The sequence below is a fragment of the Balaenoptera ricei genome, chromosome 15, assembly GCF_028023285.1.
Source record: "Balaenoptera ricei isolate mBalRic1 chromosome 15, mBalRic1.hap2, whole genome shotgun sequence".
In the NCBI taxonomy this organism is placed as follows: Eukaryota; Metazoa; Chordata; class Mammalia; order Artiodactyla; family Balaenopteridae; genus Balaenoptera; species Balaenoptera ricei.
In genome coordinates this window covers 49,754,041-49,774,972 of record NC_082653.1, presented here as the reverse complement: position 1 = coordinate 49,774,972, position 20,932 = coordinate 49,754,041, and the positions used below count along the sequence as shown (strand labels likewise).

General features: G+C 63.8%; 1 protein-coding gene across 3 annotated transcripts in view; it reads right to left on the bottom strand.

Moving 5' to 3' along the window:
• Positions 1 to 615: 615 nt before the first annotated feature.
• The window catches only part of RRBP1 (ribosome binding protein 1), a 58,775-nt gene continuing 38,458 nt past the window's right edge, over positions 616 to 20,932 (bottom strand). Inside the window, exons 5-24 of one of the 3 annotated variants that reach the window (XM_059898135.1) lie at positions 18,580 to 18,732; positions 17,772 to 17,890; positions 15,646 to 15,799; positions 13,925 to 14,063; positions 11,996 to 12,165; positions 11,849 to 11,883; positions 9,306 to 9,396; positions 8,682 to 8,774; positions 6,860 to 6,952; positions 6,701 to 6,781; positions 6,499 to 6,588; positions 5,951 to 6,043; positions 5,530 to 5,601; positions 4,988 to 5,083; positions 4,440 to 4,523; positions 2,785 to 2,892; positions 2,138 to 2,221; positions 1,890 to 1,988; positions 1,413 to 1,556; positions 616 to 1,186 (exon numbers count right to left, since the gene is read on the bottom strand). In XM_059898135.1, the coding sequence (XP_059754118.1) occupies positions 1,145 to 1,186; positions 1,413 to 1,556; positions 1,890 to 1,988; positions 2,138 to 2,221; positions 2,785 to 2,892; positions 4,440 to 4,523; positions 4,988 to 5,083; positions 5,530 to 5,601; positions 5,951 to 6,043; positions 6,499 to 6,588; positions 6,701 to 6,781; positions 6,860 to 6,952; positions 8,682 to 8,774; positions 9,306 to 9,396; positions 11,849 to 11,883; positions 11,996 to 12,165; positions 13,925 to 14,063; positions 15,646 to 15,799; positions 17,772 to 17,890; positions 18,580 to 18,732 (2,040 nt within the window). In that variant the 3' untranslated portion in view covers positions 616 to 1,144. The remainder of the gene's footprint in view (positions 1,187 to 1,412; positions 1,557 to 1,889; positions 1,989 to 2,137; positions 2,222 to 2,784; positions 2,893 to 4,439; positions 4,524 to 4,987; positions 5,084 to 5,529; positions 5,602 to 5,950; positions 6,044 to 6,498; positions 6,589 to 6,700; positions 6,782 to 6,859; positions 6,953 to 8,681; positions 8,775 to 9,305; positions 9,397 to 11,848; positions 11,884 to 11,995; positions 12,166 to 13,924; positions 14,064 to 15,645; positions 15,800 to 17,771; positions 17,891 to 18,579; positions 18,733 to 20,932) is intronic. The other 2 variants (XM_059898134.1, XM_059898133.1) reach the window with 2 other exon arrangements.

Sequence of the window (20,932 nt, the reverse complement as noted above, 5' to 3'; positions counted from 1 at the left end):
TGCGACGCATGGGATGCAGAGCTTCCCCAGCAGGTGGCGAGACCCCCAGTACTCAGCTGCTTTCCCTGGGGCACCACCCTCCCTCCCATCTGGCTGTACCTGCAGTCTAAGTTCAGCCCATCAGACCCCTCTCCCAGGATTATGGGTCCTGGAACTGAGCTGAAAGTACCAGCGAGACCCCCAGGGTTGCTCTGATTCACCTTCTGTTCCTAGGTTGGTACAACTGCTCCTGTCACCCTGCCTCTAAATCCATTTTTTTTGCTTGAGCTCCAGGTTCCTTACAAAGCCCCTGACACACCTCCTGACCAAAGATTCTGTGGTCCCCTCAGAACACAGTGGGTCCGAGGATCACCCCAAGTTCAGCTGGCTGCCCCCCGCCCTGGGCCAGCCCTCCTGCAGCGTGGATGTTTGCCCAGGTCCGTGTTCATTCCTGGAACTCACTTCACCTGACAGCCTAGGCTGCCCACAGCCCTGCTAGACAACCGCCTCAGTTCCTCGGAGTGGGGCCCATAGGGCATCTGGCCACCAGGTGTCACAGGCCCTGCTCCCTCATCCTGCCCGGTGGGCACTGGGGCCCGGGTGGGGAAAGCGCGTGGGGACCAGAAACCACACTCATTCTCTTCCTGAAGTGCCGGGTGACACGCGGGTTTTAATGGCATCAACACCCAGGAGGTCACACGTCAGTTGTGGTGGCAGCTTCTTCCAGGGGTGAGAGCTGCTGCCTCGCTGGGCTGTGACCCTAGTCTGCACTGCAGCCTTCAGGACTCACCACCCGGACCGCCCATCGCCCGACCGCCAACCCCACAAAAGACACAATTGCACTGCTTGACTGACATACACACCCCACGGTCCCAGCCCCCTAGCACACACCCGGGTCTGTCACACAGCTGCTGAGGGCTTTGGCGTCTGCTGGCCGGTGGTCCAGGGCCAGTCCTAGGGAATAGTGTTTATCGAATGTGGCAAAGATTCTTTTACAAATTGGGGTCTGGAAGAGCTACTTCTGGTGCTAAGAGACTCTCATCTCTATGGCTTCTCAGAGCTACCCAAGTTGGGCCCAGATAACGCTGTGTTGGTTTGTTTATTGGTCAGGAATGTGTAAGGCATTTTGGTAAGTTGAACAGTGACTTCTTTTTCCGCAGGAAGCTCAGACAGAGGTTCCCTCCTTCGAGCTGCTGCTGCCGGCCTCCTGTGAACAGAGGGTGGGGGAGGGGGAGGCTGGGCCTAGGGGCCTCGTCCCTACACCACCCTACCTACCTACCACCTTCCACCTTGAGAGGCCCCTGGGGCTGGAGGAGGCGCCCGAGGGCTTGGCGGGGCGGGCGACAGGAGGAGAGGGGCCCGTGGGCAGCTTTCAGGCATCCCAGGGCGCCCAGCCCTGCCCAACCCCCGAGGGGATGGCCGGCGGCACTCACTGGTCTGTCCAGCTGCTCCTGCAGCTTCTTCACCGTGTCTTTCTCCTTTGCCAGCTGCTCCTGGGTCGTCTTCAAAAGTTCCTGTAGTTTGGTGGCAGCGTGTCCCAGGTCACTGGTTAATTTCTTCTCTTTTTCTAGTCTCTCCTGTGGGTCAAAGGGTTGAAGGGGTCAGCCTTCACGTGACGCACAGCAGGAAGGCCACCTGGCTGTGCCCGTGGGGCTGAGGGTGTGAGGACGCGGCCTCCGGGTCACAGGGCTGTGCTTCAGGGTCGGGCACTGGCTGCTGAGCACCTGCCCTGTGGCCAGGGTGACGGAGGAGCTCCGTTTCAGTTCCACTTGATTGAAATCGTCACACTGACTGGTGGCCTCCAGCTGTGACACTGGAGACTTAGGGATCCCCCCCGACCTTGCCAACCTCCAAATTAGGCTGGACGCTGCCCGAGGGGCCTCCGGGGGTGACAGCGGGGAGCCTTGTACCTTGAGCCGCGTGGCCTCCTCCGCCTCTGAGGACCCGAGGGCGCTGGCACAGCGGAGCTTCTCCAACTCCCCCTGCAGCCGACTCGCCACGAGCTGAGCCTGGACGGAGCGGGGCGGCGGGTCAGGCCCCATGCGGACAGGAGGCGGGTGACGATGGTGCAGCGAAACCCCCTCGGGCGGGACGCGGCTCGACCCCCAGACCCGCTGCCCTGACCCAGAGAAGCCCCGATGGCGCAGGGCAGCCTGACCTCCTCGAACTCGGCCGTGAGCTTCTGCCGCTGCGTCTGCTCGTCCTCCAGGATGGCTTCCGTCCGCTCCAGCTGCACCTTCAGCTGCGTGCAAACACCGCAAGCATGCTCGGAACCTGGGGCGGACCCTCGGCGCCCAGGGCTCCGGGCAGCCTGAGACCTGGGGCCAAATCTTCTGGCTGTGCCCCGGGCCCCCTCGACCCTGCCCTGCCTGGGACAAGCGAGCGGGGAGGCCTGTGTGCCTGAAGCCCCCCCCGGGGGAGGCACGGCCCTCACCCCTGGGGACGGAAGCTGGTATGGCTGAGAAGAGACGTGGACACAGCCCTCGTGCTGAGACCCCAGGATAGAGAAGCCTAGGCCTGGCACGAGCCCTGGCGGCCTTCCCACCCCGGCGAGGCTCTGGGCGGCCGCCGCCCGGATCAGGGGTCTGGAGGGCAAGGGCCCCACCAGTGATGCCCCAGCCCGCCGCCCCCCCCACCCCCCACTCTGGCGTCCTGAGGAGTCGGGCGTCTGGGCAGTGGGGCCGGGAGCTGCGAGTGGCCAGAGTTTAGCCGGAGCAGAGGCTGCCGTCCCTGCCCTCCAGATGGGTGGAGGGGCCCGCATGGCGGTCAGTGACGGACACCCGGGGACAGGCTCACCACCCTAACCTCGACGGGGTCCTGTTCTGCTGAGGGGGCCTCTGGGGGGGCAGCCAGGGACCCGGCTACGTCACCATCCTCTACGTGGCTCTTCATTTCACTCAACTGCTGCCTGACCTGGAACAGGGAGGGTGGGTTTGTGCCTGGCGTAGCTCGATGCACGCCCGCCCGCAGGCCCCCAGGAGGACGGCAGGTGCTCTCAGCGGCCGAAGCCCACGGGGGACCTGCTCTGACAGCTGTGGCCTGTGTCGGCTCCCATGCAGGTTCCCTGGGGCAGGAGAGCCAGCGCCACGAGCCCTCACCCGAGCCAAACTGCGGCCGAGGGGCCCGGGCTGACCCCACGCACATGCTCCATGGCAAGACCAGCAGCGCGGGGCGCCCCCCGCCGGGAGCCAGGTGACCCCCGAAGGACACGGTACGCACGGGGCTACGGAATCTGAAGAATGGCAGGCGGCCGGTGGGCTCGGCGCGGACACCACCGCCTGCCTCCCGCTGCCCTCCTGGATGTGGTCCCCGTCAGGGCCTTTTGTGGGGTCCCCGACGAGCTGACACTCTTACCTCATAAGGTCCCCTCACCCCTGAGCTCCACTGCTGGGGGGCCCTAAGCCCCAGACCACTGAGCCTCAAATCTGAAGGTGCAGCAGTGTCACCCACAAAGCTTGGGTGAAGGTTCCCAGCGGGGCTCTGGGGGGGCCCCCTGACAGAGCCGCCCCAAGTGTGTGGGGCCTGACCCTCCAAGTCCTTTCCTCCTGCCAACAGCCCCAAAGGTCAACACCAGACCGCAGAGACCAGTGACGAGGAGAAACTCGGGGCCTGTCCTCTGCATGTGGCCCAGGCCCGGCTTGGACATGGCTTTGGAGAGTGACCCTCAGACTCGGCACCTGCCCTCGCAGGCGATGGTCCCCGATCAGGCCCGAACGACCGGAGGGGGCACCCAGGGAGCCAGAGCGTGCGCCCAGCGAGGGGGCTGCTCGGTGGATGTTGCTTTGGGAACACCAGCCCCCCGGACCACACCTTGAGTCTCCTCGTAGAAAGCCAGACACGAACGTTTTTCACACACACATACGCACACACACACCGCGCCCCGCCGGTGGCTCAGTGTTAACAGCCAACTCATGATTTAATAAAGACCATGCAGATCACACGGACCGTGTCTGTGGCCTCACGCGCTGGTACTGGAACTGGAGCCCCACCCCACCCCCATAAGGCCGGGCTGACCTGGCCAAGGAGCGGGGACCAGAGTCACACATCAAGGCTGAAAACCGGAAGAACCAGAGGCCCCCGCGTGGCTGGGAGCTCCGCGCGGCTGCGGACGAGTCACCTGGTACCGCCCAGCGTGGAGCAGGCCGCCCTGCACACCGCAGATCTGACTGACCTGACCTGAGCCACCGCTGGGTGAGGAAGGACCCTAGTCCCACAGAAGAAGGACCCTAGTCCCACAGAAGGCCACGGGGCAGAAGGACCCCCCCCCCCCAGAGCTCCCAGAGCAGACCCGGAGCCCCGTGGTCCCGGCAGCCACAGGCCCAGTGTGCAGCGTGGAGCAAACGTGTGAGGGGCTGTCCTCACCGGGCCCAAGCACAGACCGGCACACGTCCCCTTTGACGGGACGCAGAAACACACACACCCGACCGCAGGGCACACGCCGGCCACACCAGTTCGCTCACCAGGGCAAGCTCGTCGCTTTGTTTCTGGGCTTCACTCTTGGCTGCATCCAGCTGAGACTGAGATTCTAATAAAAGCTGCCTCAACTTGGACAGAAAACAGACCCGGGTGGTGGGAGAAAAGGAGAGAGAGCCAGTTCCGGTGAGTCAGCACCTCACACCCAACCAAGCACATCCACATACGCCACCCGGAGATCTCGCCTGCGGGGCGTGGGGGAGGGGTGGGCGCAGGCCCCCTGGAGCTTCTGCTCTTTTTTGAAGACGGAGGAAGGATCGTGTTCAGTACACGCTAGTCTCAGGCCTTCGCAAATGTTTATGGACTGTCTTTTGCAGAGCGAGGCCAGAAGTCAGAGATCGAACCAGGATCGGGGGTGCCAGGCTTGTGCTCTCTGCTCCCCGAATCAGAAAACACTGTCAGATTTAAGTGCCTTCCCCGCAGAGATGGTGTCTCCACACCGGGTAGAGAGAGCCTCTCGCTGCCAGGCTGACCTGGCTGCTCCCTGCCCTGGCCGCGGGGCCGCTACCAGGCCCACCCGCGCCGGGACACTCACCCCCGCCACCTCCGTGGCGTAGTTCTGGCACTCGGCGCTCGCGGCCGCCATGTGCTTCTCCAGCTCAGCCTCCAGATGCGACGTGTGCTCCCTCACCTGGACACGACACACATCAAGGGCCTCGAGCCGGCCGCGGGAGGGCACGGGCCACGGGGCAGGGCGATGGGGCCACCAGGCCCTGGGACAAGGGCTGAGACAGGCCCCTGTGGCCTGATGGCTACGAGCCAACTGAGGCCAGGCAGGGGGGTGCCCCCCAGGCCAAACACCTCCTGAAGAGGCACCCTGGGGCAGCACGTGTTCTCAGACCTCAGCAGCTTTTAGATTTACTTGCAAGGAGGGTGCGGAGTGCGGCGGGGCCACCCGGCAACCCTCCCGTGGTTCATGAGGCCACGGCAGAAGCCATGGTGCACTGGGGGCGCCCAGCCACCCCGAGGTCATAACGGCTCATTAAGGACAGGCAGGGACGCGCGGTCGGGGAAGGAAAGCCGCTAGAGGAGCCTCTGTAGCAGGACGGCAGCCCTCTGGACAGCGCCCGCACGCACCTGATCGGCACTTTCAAGTTCCCCTTTCAGCTTCCCGACAGTCTCTTCGAGATGCTTCACTGTGACCCGCGACTACAAAGCAAGAAGGGGGAGCGCCGTCAAGCATGAGCCCCGTGGGTCCGTCCCAGGATGCACCCCACCTCTCGGGAAGCCCTGTGGTGCCCTCGGCCCCCCAGCCAGGTATAAGCAGCAGCCTCTTCCTGGGGGTGGGGCTGGGGGGGGGCTTCCTTGAGACCAGGACTCAGCTGTCAGTCATTCCACAGTGACACTGTATGTGGCATCACCAAAACCCAGCAAACGTGACTCCCAAGTGACCCAGATGACCCCGTGGGCGTTCCCCCTGGATTGTATGGCATTCTGAGGGAGTGAAGTTTGGGCTCCGAGGGAAGGTGGGCCCTGGGGAGATGGGGCTGCCCCGTACCTTCTGGAGCTCCTCCTCCGCGGTGCTCACCCGGGCCTTCCACACCTGCTCCTCCTCCTCCACGCTCTTCTGCAGGGCTTTGAGCATGGCCTCCTGCGGGGACAGCACTAAGCAGGGCCTGGAGGTCCCCCCCGCCACGCACACCCCCCCGTGGCTCCTGCCAACCCCCTGCAACCACCCGGCTTGGATCCCAGTGCGGCCGGCAGAGCGGGAGGAGGGGGTACAGTTCTGGAGGGGGGCGCCCGGCCGGTGTGCGAACAAGGTTGTCAGGACTCTCGTCTCCGGTGGGTTTGCACCAGGTGGGCCTCAGCAGCCCAGGACAGGGGGCCCAGGAAGGGGAACCCAGGACTGGCCATCGCAGAGGGAGGCTGAGCGAGCGTGGCCCCTGGAGTCGCAGGAAAGCGGATTCAAGCCGAACACTGCCCTATCCCTTCCCAGACTGTGCCCCAGACCTTCAACCTGAGCTCACCCCCTTCACCATTCAGCCAAAGAAACTGGGCCCAGAGAGGGGCAATGACTCGCCCAAGGTCACAGAGCCCAGGCCTCACCGTCTCGGCCAGGATGCTGCGGTACTGGTCGCACTCGGCCTGAAGGCTGCTCTGCGTCTCCTCCGCCTCCCTCAGCTTGGCAGCCAGGTCCTGAGGGCGGAGGGCAGGACAGGGGCCTGCTGAGCCAAAACCCGATGGCCGGCTCCAGGCACCCTCCATCCCGCGGACAGGGCAGGGCGCGAGCGACCGCAGCCGCGCTCACCGAGGACTCCGTGTTCGCTGGTGGCTGCTTCAGCAGCTCTGGGCCTTTCTCTTTGAGCTCCTGCAGCCACTCGGCGTAATCCTGCGACAAAAATGTTCAAGGTCGGTCGGGACGTGCCCCCCACCCCAGGGGTCCCCAGGGAGCTGCCTCCCCTCCTACCTGGTGGGTGGGGGCAGAGAGGCCGGGGAGCAGGGCCAGCAGGGCCTCCCTGGTCTGGGCCTCCGTCAGGCTGAGCTGCTTCTCGGACTCCTCCTGGGGGCGGGGCGGGTGGGGCGTGAGGGTGGTCAGCCACGGAGCTTAGGGCAGCCCCGGGGGGGCGGGGGTTTCACCCCAGGAACACGTCCTCAGCCCTTTAGGGGAGGGACAAGGATCAGAGGAGACCAATGGTGGCTCCGTGGGGCCGGCTGGGCGGGGGTGTGTCTAACCTTAGCAGTCAAGTTCCGGCCACCCCACCCCAGGCCTGGCCAACTTTAGACAAACTCAGCTCTAAGGAAGCAGGATGGCAGCACCCCCTACGGGACGTGCAGGTTCGCGGACACCTCCCAGCAGACACTCAGGCTCAGGTCTTGCTGAGCGTGTGCATATGGGGGGCGGGGAGCGCAGAGAAGAGGTGCGGCCACCAGGGTCAGGAGCTCCTGCAACCCTGGGGGCGGGAGGATCAGGGCTCCCACGTGCTGAGGGGGTGAGGCAGGTCGGGGTCTCGGCCCTCCAAAAGCTCCTGGGCCCCCTGCTGCAGCCGCGCTGGCCAGAGCCCCCTCCATCCTCCCTGATGCTCCCACTCCACGCGAGAAAAAGGAGCCCAAGAAAGAGGGAAGGAGCCATAAGCAAAGCTGAGGACAGCACTGTCCCTGGGGACATAACCCCTCCCCAACACCCTGGGGGCAGGGGGCGGTGCAGGAGATTTCTGGCTGAAAGTCCCATCTGGTCACCGTCCGCAGCAGGCTGAGGCTGCTGCCTGCCCCTCAGGGCCCGAGACCTGGAGCTGTACTAGGAGCTCCCGGACTAGGGCCGGGAGTGAGGCTCTGTACGTGATTTGGGGGCAGATGGATGCCCAGCCTGACCACAGCACCACGTGCCTGGACTTGAGTCTCAGAAGCCGACCCTTCTCGCTCACCCACTGATCCGTGGCCTGCTGTGGGCCCCCGACCTCGTGACCCCCATTCAGGTGCCCCGGTCATGGGAGTCCAAGCAAGGGCCGAGGACCCAGAGGTCAGCTCCCTGTCTTTTATCTGGCTGTGTGACCACAAACAAGTCAGGTGACACCTCTGGTCACAGCTTCTGCATTTGCCACAGAAAGGCCAGCCAGGCGCCCAGGTCACTTCTGGGGAGTCTAAGCGTAGCTCCACTCGGCTCCCCAGCTCCGCCTCTCGGAGGCCTCATCTGACACACCCTCAGGCTTCCTGGGAGGCTTGTGGAAGTTGCTCCAAAGCTCATGGTAACAGGACAGACATTAACTCTGCATTGGGGGCGGGGAGGGGGGCTGGGAGGGCAGGCCTGGCCAAAGCGGGTGGTGAGGCCCCGCCTGCTCCTGCTGCAGCTGCAGACCATGTCCCGGCCAGGGCCCCGGACACTGACCCACCCGTGCTCCCCCGACCTCGGCCTGAGTGCTTGCTACTAAAGACTGTCCTTCCCCCAAAGCTCAATCACGGAGCCCCTGGGCCAGGACCGCAGGGGGCCTGAGAAAGCAGACAAACATCAGGGGAGAAGAATAACACGAGCGAAGTCCATGCACAGACCCATCTTGGGGCCCCCATGACCTCTGAGGGCAAAAGGCCCAGCTGAGAAGCAGGAGACAAGGGCTCACCGCTCCCCGCATCTCGGGGAGAAATGCGTGGCAGGAGGGCAGGAGGGCGGGCAGGAATATGCAGCGGCCGGGCCCTGGGTGGACTTCTGAGACGCCCTGAGGCTGGGGCTGCCCTGCACGCAGTCTGTGGGGTCTGCTGAGCTGCCAGACCGAGGCGAGCCCGAGGCCGACGCTGACCTTGGCCTGGGTCAGGGACCGCAGCTTCTCCTCGCAGCCCCTCTCGGCCGAGGCCAGAGCCTCCATCGCCTTCCAGTTTTTCTCTCGGAGGTCCTGGGAGGAGAGGGGAGACGGTCAACAGCCAGGCTGGTCTCCGCCGGGCGGGCGAGCCCTCTCCGACCCATCTCTGGACCTCACAGGCCACCCCGGGCAGCGCTGGCGCCAGGCTGCTCTCGGGTGGCTGGGGCCCGCGGGCGCCTTTCAGGGAGACTCGTCTGCGGGGGGCGGGGATCTGCCAGCTCTTCAGTGGCAAGAGGGTCTGCCACCAAACAGCCGGCTCTGGCCCAGCCAGGCCCAGGGAGGGTGGGTGTGTGTGTGTGTGTGTGTGTGTGTGTGTGTGTGTGTGTGTGTGTGTGTGTGTGTGTGTGTGTGTGTGTGTGTGTGTGTGTGTGTGGTCCGGGGGGACAGCCCGGGTCGGGGGGACGCAGCCGAGGCTCCCATGCGCCCACCGCAGAGGAGGCGCCCTACAGCCCCCTCCTCACGCCAGGTGACCACATGACCAAGCCGACCCAGTGGGAGTCAGGACCCCCGAGCCCACCACGGGGAGCAGCCGGAAGGGACAGGGAGAGTCCCCTCGACACTCACATTGTTCTTCACTTTCTGCTGCTCAACTGCCTCCTTGAGCTCCGTGGCCTCCTTCTCCAGACACCACACCTGCGACTCCAGCTCCATGAGGCTGAGGGGGGATGGCGGCGTCACTGTCGGGCTCCAAGGGCCCGCGGCCCCCGTAGGCCCTGTCTCGGGGCCCCTTCCTCTGCTCTGGAACACCCGTGGGGCCTGGGGCTGCGGTCAGTCCCCTCCCCAAGCCGGGCACCGGCTTCAGGGGAGCCCCAGCAGCCACCGTGGCCCCTCCTCTGAGGGCTGGGGGCCCAGAGGCCAGCAGAGTCCCACTTGGTGACAGTGGCTGCGGGGACGGCAGCGGTCAGGGCTGCCACAATGGCCAGCGCGGGGACGCGCCCTGGAGAGTCAGGTTTTCAGATGCTCTTTCTTCCGGTGAACTGAGCCTGGTCCCACTCTGTCCCGCAGCACGCGTCGGCTGGCCATTTCCTGCGGCCACAGCTGCCCTCGAGACTGGGCTGGGCCTCCTCGGAGGACGCCGGGGCCAGAGGCTCGGGTGGCACCGTGGCCTGCACACCCATCAAGTGCATCCCTGCTCTCAGCGCTGGGACCGTCCTGTGTCCAAAATCTAATAACTCTGCTGAGACCCGAAGGCTCCCCCTCAGTCCTGCGCCCAGGCTCCAGGGAATCAGCCCAAGACGACCCCGGATGTGTGCGGCTGGCAGGCCGGGGGTGCCATCGTCTCACACTTCTCTCCGGACTCTAGGCCCTGCGGCTCCGTCCACCCCATCACCCGGAAAGCGAGGGGTGGACGCTCTAGAACTGCTCTGGCTGTTCTGAGGAAGACGCTTCAAATGGACACTTAATACGTCACCTTCTACGTTAAGATTTAGGACAGGGAAGCCCCGGGGTCGCATAAAAGCTGACATCCAGAAGCCGCCAACGCCGACTTGAAGCAGCACAAGCAGGGCCCCTCTGGGAGCAGGAGGAAACCCGTCTGAGGATGCCCCCGGGGGGGGGACACGTTCGTATTTCTCCCCGTGGGCCGGCAGTACACCACGCTAAGGAGGAGCACGAGGACCAACCAACCTCAGCGAGGCCGTGCGCGCTGCCCGCCCTGACGCCCCCAGCACCATCTCACTGTCATTCTAAGTACCGTTTGCACGTGGCCTTGAAGACGGCTGTCGACTTCTTGGATGTTGGTTTCAGGCCACAGAACCTGACCCCACCCTCAAAGCTCCACTGGGACCCCTCGCAGCTTCTCCTCAAGCCGCTGGCATTCTGCACCAGGTGGCCCCCCACACACCCCTGCAAGAGCGTCCCCAAAGGCACGAGGCCCCGAGGAAGAAGGCACAGCAGGCTGGTGGCAAGGACACGCTGATAGTCACCCCCTTGGTAGCTACTGCCCGAGTTCCAGAACATCTGGGGCCGGATCACTCATCTCCACCCGAGAACACGATGGCCTGGCCTAGACACAATTTCCAGATAAACAGTCTGAGAAGGAAATTTTAAAAAACCCTAATTCTGCCAAACATCTACATGATGCAAAAAGCTAGAATCAACCCTGCTTGCAACATGACTTAGGTAACTAGTAATTAGCTGTGCAGTCCAAGAATCTGATCTTAAGATACAAGAAGCAAAACACTAAACAAACACAACCTCTCTACCCCGGCAAGTACCATGAGAAATAAAGTTTGCCCAAGCTTTCTGGAAAGGTGCACGGAGAGGGTTTGCTTGAGGCTCCAGCAAGGTGTTTTGGGGCCTCCGTGAGGCCGGCTTCCTTCCCCAGCCCCCAAACCCGAGCCCAAGGCCACGGAACATGGGCCGTGGCCCGGTGAGGCGCTGGGGAGGGGACTCACTGGCTGCAGCAGCCGGAACAAGGGAGGTTGGTCAGTGGACAACCCGGGACATGACCGACCACCTGCACGCTTCACCCCACGTGGCTGCCCTGGGGACCCCCAGCCACGGCAGCCAGGACCAACCCCCGAGCTCATGGGCATCTGCTGAGGGACACACACCCGGAGCCAACGGTCCTAGGACTTCCAGCCCCCTGGCTTGAGGAGCCCACCAGGTCTTAGCAACAGCAAACACACAGTCCGAGCAGGCCTGGGGCTGGGCCACTGAAGTTACCCGGCATCAACCCTGCGACCTGGTCAGCTGTGAACCACACCGCATCCCAGATCTGTGCAAAAGCCCGGGCAGCCTCCCAGGTTCTCCACTCTGGGCAGGTAACCACTTTCCCGTTTGGGTTACGACTTCAGCCCCTAAATTCCCTCGCCCCGTGTACGTGGAGAGAACACCCTGACCAGCCGGTCCTTCCCGGGGAGAGAAGGACGCATGGATGCATGGATGGACAGATGGACAGCAAGAGGCCCATCCCCCTGCCGAGGCGCAGCCACTCTCCCCACAGCCTCGCTCCTCGAGGCAGGAGCTCCCTGCAATGTGCCCTCTTCCCTGCCCAGCCCGTCCTGGTCCTCGAGGTCGCTGGAGGAATGGGGAAAGGCAGGGCCTCTCAGAGGGCTCCTCCCTGGGACCCCCGCACCCAGGCCACAGCCCCTGCCTCCTCTTACCGGGCCTGCTGCTGGTCGGCCTCCTCTCGGCTGGCCTGGAACGAGAGACAGAGCCCTGCGGTCACGAGACCACCTGGCACGACAAGTCATCAGGGCAGGGCCCCTGTGGGGTGGGTGGGGACGCTCCCGGGAGGATGTGCAGCTGACCTGGGCGTCCCGGGCCTGGCTCGCCTCCAGCAGGGCCTCGATGGAGCAGATCCTCTCCGTGAGCTGCGAGTTCTGCGCCCTGGCCTCGTCCAGCTGCCCGTGGACGCTGCTCAGCTCCTCGCACTTGTTCCTCACCTCAGCCTCGGAGGACTGCAGCTTGCCGTGCAGCTCTGCGGGGAGGGAGGCCGGCGGGTTGCGGGGTGCGGCGAAGGCCGGCACGGACGCCCCATGCTGCCCAGGGCACGCCCGCGGGCTTCCAGGCACTCCCCTGACCCCTGGGTGTCCCGTTAGCTGGTGGAGAAAGTCACAGCCTGGCTTCCTTCTCAAGGACTCACTAGGGCAGAACAGAACGCCCCCGGATCACTCAGGAAAAGATGGAAATCTGAATGGGCTCCTGTTGCAGTTTCTAAAACCCTGCTCTCTGGGAGATGGGCTCACGTCGCTGAGACCAGGGGCAGGGGGGGCGCCTCAGTGTGTCCTCCCTCGGTGACCTCCGCTAAGCCCCACCACGGCTCTGAAAGTCCTCCACGTGTGTCTGACTCCGAACAGCGGCCCGGCCCTGGTCTCCTCCCCGAGCCTGGGCTCAGCCGCCGGCCACGTCCACACACAGCTCTGCTCAGGCCTCCTGGTCCCCTCGCTGTGGCTGTTCTGCTTTCCTGTGCCCCCAGCTCTCACTCATCTACCAGGCCTGTGGATCCAATGTCCACTGCCTGCCGAATCCACCAGCGCCTCCGTGGCTGCCTGGGGCCAGCCCAGGTGCCTTTGGTCCGATGACTGCAAGGCCCCATCCCTGGTCCCCACCTGGAGCCAGAGCATCCAGAAGTGCAGATGGGATCCCGCCAGCCCTGCCCACGCTCCCAGCCCCCTCATCACTCCACACGGCCCCTGAACTCCTCAAAGGAGGGTCACCCGGCCCTGCTCGTCTACCCCACACTAGCCACTGCCTTGTTCTCCAGTCTCGCCTGCTGACCTGCGTCTGTTTCTTATACAGGCCAAGTTCAAGTTCACTCCCATTCTCAGGGGCCCCTTGCTGGTTTCTGTGAGGCTGGCCTCTTCCCATTATCCAGACCTTGGGCTTAAACATCCCTTTCTCCCCAGAGAGGCCTCCCCTGACCACTCAAAGCCACACCTGGCCCATCACAGCAGGGGTCAGCAAACTAGGCCCTTGGGCCAACCCAGCCCACCACCTGTTCTTGAAAATAAAGCTTTATTGGCACGCAGCCAGGCCTGTCTGTCTAGGGTGGCTTTTGCACTGTGGCAGCAGAGCTGAGCAGTTGTGACAAACACCATTTAGCCTACAAAGCCAAAAGTATTTACTGCCTGGCTCTTCACAGACACAGCTTGCCGTTTCTAGGACCTGCTCTAGGTCACGCTGCCTACTTGAGGCCTGTCGACATGGATCCATCTACTGTGCCTGTCTCTCCTGCCGGAACACGGCCCCAAGCCTGCTGCTTCACTCCCGGCCAAGCCCCGGGCGCCCACAGGAGTGCTCAGCCCCCAGCAGTGGCTCCAGAAGTACTGGTGAGCTCTCACCGGCACGGTCTGCCCTGCTTCTCCAAGGGCCCTTGGTGCCCTGGGTTTCGTCACCATCTCCCGTTTGAGAAGGTGACTTGTGAGCACAGGGGGACCATAAAGCCACCTTCCAAATCTGGCCTCCAGGCCTGACTGGGTTGGAAGAGAAGGCCAGCAGCAGCCCCAGGAGCACCACGGCTCCACGTGGGCCCCACAGCGAGTGAGGCCGAAGTGGCAGCATCTCCCACCTCGAGCCCACCCCCATATCCCGCCCCACGGGCCCCGCCCCCCATGGCCAGCCCTCCGGAGCCCAGGCCCGACCCCGAGCACCCCCGGCGCGTCCCCTGACGGGTGGGAAGTCAGGGGTCCCGGCTGCCCGCGCCCCCCGCACGGAGCCGGCCCCCACGCCGCCCTCACCGGCCATCTGCTGCTGCTGTTCCCGGGCCTTCTCAGCGTCCGCCCGGAGGCTGGCGTGGCTGGTCTGCGAGCGGCACAGCTCCCGACTGACCTCATCCAGGCGCTTCTGCAGGGCCTCCTCGCTCTCCTTGTGAGACGCCTGGGGGCCGGCAGAGGGAGGAGGGCCGGGAGGACGCGGCAGGAGGTGGGCCCTCAGCCGGCTCTGCCGTCTAGAGCTCCTCACACCCTGCCATCCTGTGCCGATGACTTATATAAGCCTCCTGGATTTCCAGGTCAGTTCACCTGCTAGAAGAGGCCACCCTGGCCCCTGAAGAGCGGGCTCCCGGGGAAGAGGCCTCAGGTGAAGGCAGGACAGTCCCAAAAAGGCAAAGCCCCATTTTCACCTGAGTGTGGCACAGGGAGAGGCTTCCTACAAGCTAAACGTCCGGCCTGAGCTGGAGATTTCCCGAGGGGGCCTGGTAAAGGTCATGGTTGTTAACCAGTTCTGGGCAAGGCATCTGTGTGTGTCAGCGTGGTTAATCCCCAGCCACCCCGAGATACAGGTACCACCACCACACCCACATTACAGGTGGGGAAACTGAGGCTCTGAAATCCGGGGCCTCACTGTCAATAACACGGGGACTCTGGGACCTCAGAGGGAGGAGACGCTTGCGGCCTGGGGCTTCCTGGCTACAGTGATGGTGACAACCTGGGCGCCAGAGCGAAGGCTCCAGCCCCGGAAGCACCAGGGCCACCCGACAGCCTTCGGAGCATAACCACCAGGCCGTCCCCAGGGGCTCTGATCTCACTGCTCAGGGTGGACCTACTTTACACCAAATTATCCATCTCAACTCCAATCCAAACTTTATCTGTGCCTGTTCTTAGGCACACACACGTCAGTCTTACAATTTCGTGTCTGTCGTTCTAGTCCCTTCTATAAAACAGCCCCACTGCCCCACGTGCTACAGCCGAGAGCTTCAGTGACTGAGCAGAAACAGGTGCAAAGCTGTGTGGGTCTCCAGGGTTTCCTTGTCCTCCAGAGAAGTTACACGCACAGAGGTATGACAACTGCCCCACGCCTGGTCACCCTACCCCGAAACAGGCCAGCTGGGGGACGCAGCACTCGTCGGGCCAATGAGCAGGGAGGCCCCGAGACTGAGGGGCCCCACTGGTTGCTGCCCAGCCCCTATGGGGCAGGGAGGGGACAGTCTTCCTCCCTCCAGACAACAGGTGTCCCCCTGGGAAAATACGAGCTTCCAGGCCACATTCAGAGGCTGAGAAGAAAGAACACCCACTGGGCCTTGAAGCCAGAGGCTGCGCCTGCCGGCCTGGCTGCGGCCGGAGCTGTGACACCACAGTGTGGGACGGTGACTGCTCTGGGACTGCTCTGGGGCTCAAATCCTGGCTCTGGGTGAACTGGCGGAGTTGCTTAACTTTGTGCCTCCAATTTCCTTCTGGGTAAATTACAAATAATAACAGCATCTACCCCATAAGGTTACAATGAGAATTAGCTGAGTTAAGCTTATAAACGTTCAGAACAACGCTTGGCACACAGAAAGCACCCACTTGATGCTGAGCAGCGATCACTACTAACAAGGCCAAGGTCGAGGGTTCCAGCCCCAGCCCTGCCTGGGTCCACTGCGGTCACAGTCACAGCTGAGAAGGGAGGACCCAGGGTGGCCGTGCGTAGAGCTTGGGGGGCAGGATGCACGGGCACCGAGGCGGCTGCCACCCCAACCCACCTGCAGCTGCAGGACCTGCTTCTCGAAGGCGGCTGTCTTGGCCTCCAGGGCCTTCCGCTGCAGCTCCTCCTGCCGTGCGGCCTCCGACTTCTCCACCAGCTCCTTGCTGACCTTGCCCAGCTCCTGCCGGAGCTTGGCCAGCTCTGCATTCTGCCTGCAAGACAGTCAGGAGCCCCCGCATGACGGACAGAAGAGGGCTCAAGTCAGCTCTCGTCAGCCCCGAGAGCCGCCCGGGGAGATGGGACCGGAGGTCTGAGCCCTTCCTCCGGGGCACCTGCTCTTTCTTAAGTAGCTGCCCAAGTCTTGGAGACCCTCTGAGGCCCTCTGTATAATCAGCCATGTGGGTGTGATGTGTTTTGTTGAAGATGCTGTTTTACAAGCACGGTGGAGGGACCAGCAAAAGCCAAGGGCAAAATGTGCACTAAAGCAGCCCACGGAGCCCCTGACAGAAGTGGCTGATTCCTCACGGCTGATCTGGGCCCAAATGAGCCCTGGGATGCTGCCTGCAGGGCCGGGGCCAGCGGCCCGCTCGAGTCCACATACTGGATTCACCGGCCGACTGGACCGCAGCCAGGCAGGGAAAGAGGCTGCAGCATTTTACACGAGACGCCTCAACGCTGCACAAGAGCGGGGTCTCAGGGCCGGCGAGGAGGTTCAGGAGTGACGGAAGGAGATGCGGCTGACAGGACAAGGGGCAGCTCCGGACCCGCCTTTCCCAGCACGAGGAGGTCGTCAGCGTGCAGCCCCCTTCACAGCACAAAAGACACCTCTTCACGGCAGGACCGACCGTCTGGCCAAGGGACAGTACCAGACCAGGCGGAGGCGACACAGGAGACGGTCCACAACGCTGGGAGGCAGGAAACCTGGCCAAGACCAGCTCTGCCCTGCTGCCTGGGGAGGGGAGATGTGGGCTCCCCGTCTGCACAGGGGAGGCCGCCCCAAAGCCCTCTGCGGGGCCCTCAGCGCACGCTTTCCAGGGCCAAGATTCAAGACTGGGGAGCCCACGCGAGGCTGCACTCCGGTACCAGGGATGCGGATGGGGATGGGGGTGGGAGGCCAGCTGGGTGGCCCCTTGGGACCGACATGAAGCTCTGGGAGGGACGCAGGGACACCCGTCCCACAGGGCAGAGTGTCCGCAAGCTGATAGAGTCAGCAGCCCCAACTCAGGGCCAGGCTTTAGAGCTGTCTCCAGGATGGAGCCAGTAGTGGACCCTACATGAGAAGGAAGCCAATGTCCCTCCGTCCCCACGGTCACCTTCTGCCGTGGCTGCTGAGGAAACCGCAGCCCCAAACCATCAACCTGCCAGCAGGTCAGGACGGAGATGAAGACAGGGACCCCTGAGAGAAGGGATCAGCGAGGAGGGTGGCCGTCAACCTCACTCCGAGTCAGCGGGGCCGCCAGGAAAAGCAGCCTTGTGAGCACAGGCTTTGCTCCCGGTGCCGCTCGTGGGCGACACTCTTTCCACCTGCCCTCCCGCTACGGGCGCCTGCGCTCTCTGCTCCCGTCAGCCTCCTCTGGGCGAGAGGGGATGCTCTGGGGATAACAAGCACCCCAGAAATCCCTACAGGACACCCCAGATGAGAGAAGGCAAAGAAACGGGAACCAAGAGAAAATGCAGTGGGGCTTCCTCCTGGCCAGCCTGCTGGGATGGTGATGCTCAAACCAGGGACACAGAAGACAGTGTCCCTAACAGGGTGAGGCTGAGCCCTGCCCCCTGGGGAGTGGCCTCTGCCGGCTCACGGAGGCCTCCCGGCTTCAGCTCCTGAGCGGCAGACGTCCCCTCCTGCACAGGAGACCCGACCAGGGGGATCAGGGCACTCAGGCCCACGGCAGGGCCCACACCACACCAGACCCTCATCTTGGATGGTCAGCCTGGCTCTGATACTCTGGGCCAGAAGCAAGGACACTGTGAAAATAGACATGAAAAAGTATCTACTCTCCCAGCAAAGCCAGGACCTGAGGGGATCTGGTGACACGGACGCTGGGCACGGGCTGGAGCTCACTCGCCCTCCCAGGGCCTGACCACACGAGAGGTCGCCGGCCACGTGTTGAAGGCTCAGAGGGACCCTGCCCACTCCGGGCCCTCGGGGAGCTGCCAGGGTCCGACCAGGGGCGCAGGGCTTACTTGCTCTCCACCTGGCTCGTGGCCTGGTTCAAGGCGTCCCTCAGGATGGAGTTCTCCTGCTGCAGGCGGGCCAGCTGCGTGTTGGGGCCATTCTCCAGCTGCTCCTGGAGTGTCCGGATCTGAAAGGTCATCCAAGGGGCATCAGAGGCCGCTCGGCCTGACAAAGATAGCCACCTCGGAGCAAGGTCGGCAAGATCCCAGCCCGCAGACAAAAGCCCGGGGGGCTCCGCCTTCTCCACCCGAGGTGGAGAGGCCCCCTCAGAACAGGGGCCGGAAAAGTGCAGAGCCGAGCACTCAGCCCAAAGCCCCAGACGGTGCCGGTGTGCTCTGCCCCGACCAAGGCTCTGAGATCCAGCAAAGGGCCACAAGCCACAGCCTACGGTTACCCCGAAGATGCCCGTTCCCTGCCCTCTGACCTCCCGGGGCGCAGCCCGCTGGGAGCGGAGTGCAGGGCTCTGACTGTGCAGGCCAGGGCTGGCCCGGCCCTCTGCTGGGGCTGTGCTGTTTCTCGGACCTCTTGTTTTACGGTGTTCTGCCAACCTCGAGTGGAGGAGGTGGAGCCGGCATGACTCCAGGGTCATGGAGAGGCTGCGAACTTGACCCATGGGCCCCCAGGGGAAAGGATGCAGTGCTGACCACTTGGGACCAGAGTGCTTTCAGAAAATGCTCTTTAGAATGTACATACATCTTCCTGGTCATTAACGTTACACACACACACACCATCTGGACAGGTAAAACAACCTTCCCCCAAACAAACCCGATGGTGAGGACCCCCTCCGCGGGCACCCGTGCCCGCCCTGCTGCCCACCTTGCCCTGCAGCTGCTGCACCTCCTGCACATGTTCCCGGTAGCTGGCCTGCATGCGCGCCTGCACGGCCGTGATCTCCTGCTCCCGGGCCACCAGCTGCTTTTTCACTTTGGCCTCCCCGGCTGCTGCCTTGGCCTTTTCGGCTGCCAGCTCCTGGGAGAAAACAGAGGGCAGAGAAGCCGGTGAGGCGGGTGGGGGCAGCTTATCAGATGAAACCAAGACCATCATGACCCGGAGCATGACCTGGGGCCAGGAGAAGCCTGACAGCAGAGCCACAAGACCCCCGTTCTGAGCTCTCGGACAGACCCGAGCAGCCACAGCAGAGAACGAGCAGGGGATGACGAGGGACCCCCGGAATCCCTGCCGGCCTGACCGGTGGAGGGCTGGCCATCAGGCCTTGAACACAGTGGGCGCAGTGGATACAGGAAGGAGCTGGGGAACATGGCATCCTGTCCCCGGGCTCTCCAGGGGCACTGGCTGAACCCTGCTGGGATTACAACACCCTGGGTTGGCTCAGACCCCGACAGCCAGGCCCCAGAATGCCTTTTTTACTTGAGCATCTCTGTCAGGACCGACAAGGCAGCAAGCCTTGACAGCTGAGGGGTTAGCCCACTCCTGGAGGGCCTAGGTCCCCGTGGACAGCCGCTCGGTCCACCGCCCTATCCCTGGAATGTCTGCTCTGGTCAGTGCCAGATGCCCACAGTGAACACGGGGCGCGGGGCCTGGGGGCCCAGAGCCTCAGGCAGGGGCGGAGCGCAGGGTGGGAAAGGCTGGCCGAAGGACGGCGTCTCCATCATCACAGAAGGAATGGCAGTGGACGGAAACCAGGGGGGAGCAGGAAGTGATAGTGTGAGGAGGGGTCCGTGCACCGGCCCCCGGGTGGGGGTGCTCTCTGTCGAGGGGGCCTCTAGCCAGACTGGGGCACAAGTCCCACGAGATGCAAGGCCCCCCCTGTCCTGGGCAGCGGACCAGAGAAGCGGGAAAGCCCCCTCTTCTCCAGGCCGGGATGCTAGGGAGGTCCATCGCAAAGGGCCAGAGGGTCCCTCCCGTCTGAGATGGGGCAGAACCGGAGGCCAGGGAAGGGCTGGGCTGAGCGGGTGGCCGCTGGGTGCCCGGGCAGCCCTGCATGCCTGGCGTTCCCTGGGACCATCCGGGACCCCTGGCCCCGCTCCCCAAAGACAATCCTCTTCCTGGCTGTGCCCCGGGTGAGGGCCCACAGGGGCAGAGGCCACTCTGGGACACGCATGTGTCTCGTTCCTTCAGTCCTCTCAGTAAGGCGAAGCTCCCCATCTCTGGTTTGAAGCTGAGCTCACAGAGCCTCGGGGAGGACACGCTTTCGAAGGCCGAGAGCAGCCCTAAGCGACAGGATGGGCAGGAACCTGGGGCCCTGTGAGCCCACGAGGGTCCCAGAAGGCATGGTATGCGAGGTGCCCCTCCTCTGGCTGAGCTGGCCGCTCGGCGGGGACGCAGGGCTCCGGCAGGCGTCCTCTGACCCGTGCCTGCCACCCCACCCCAAGCGGAACGGAGGCCCCTAAGTACGCGGTCCAGCCCCTGATGAAGAAACAAGCACAGAGATGCCCTCACGGCCACACAGAGGTGGCCCTCCGCCCACCACGCCGGACGCCCAGAGGCTGAGCGTAGGCCTGGGGACGGCCTTCCCCACCCTGAGCAGGCCTCGGGCAGTTCTGGCCATCCACCCGGCTCAGGGTGTAAAGGTCCCAGTCTCCTGGGACAGGATCCCAAGGCCACCAGGATTCAATGGGATTTCCCTTCCTTTGGCCCCTGGGACTTTTCAAAGGCAAAGAAAGGCCAGATTTTCCTCGAGGGCATTTGTTTTATCCTCCACGGCTTCTCTTTCTTCTAGGAGCTCAGAATCCCAGGACTCCTTCTATCTGTCAAATTCTTAGTTCAGTTGCAATGGTCGGACTTATTTTCTTGAAAGGCACGCCCGCTGGTGGGGGCCGGAGCCCCGTTTCCTCTGAGTGAGCTGGGAGGCACCATCACGACACCACCAGCCCAGAAACTCACTCTGCTCCCCAGGCCAAGCGGGCCCCGCACCGTGAATCTCCCGAGGCGGCTGAGGCGTGGACTGGAGCACCCCCGCCCTGAGGGTCTCCTTGTCCACCGAGGATTCGGAGCTCAGCCTCTCGGGCCCGAGTGAGGACAGGATGGGGTCCAGCCCAGAGTGTCACCTCGGGACAGAGGCCCTGGTGCCCAAGCAGATGACAGCTGGAGAGACGGTTTTCCAGAAGGACGGCTCCAGAGCCACATGTGGTTCCTCAAATCCCTCAACACGTCCCCGAAGATGCTCAGAAACCAGGACGGAGGTCTCAGGACGCCCGAGCCCGTGAAC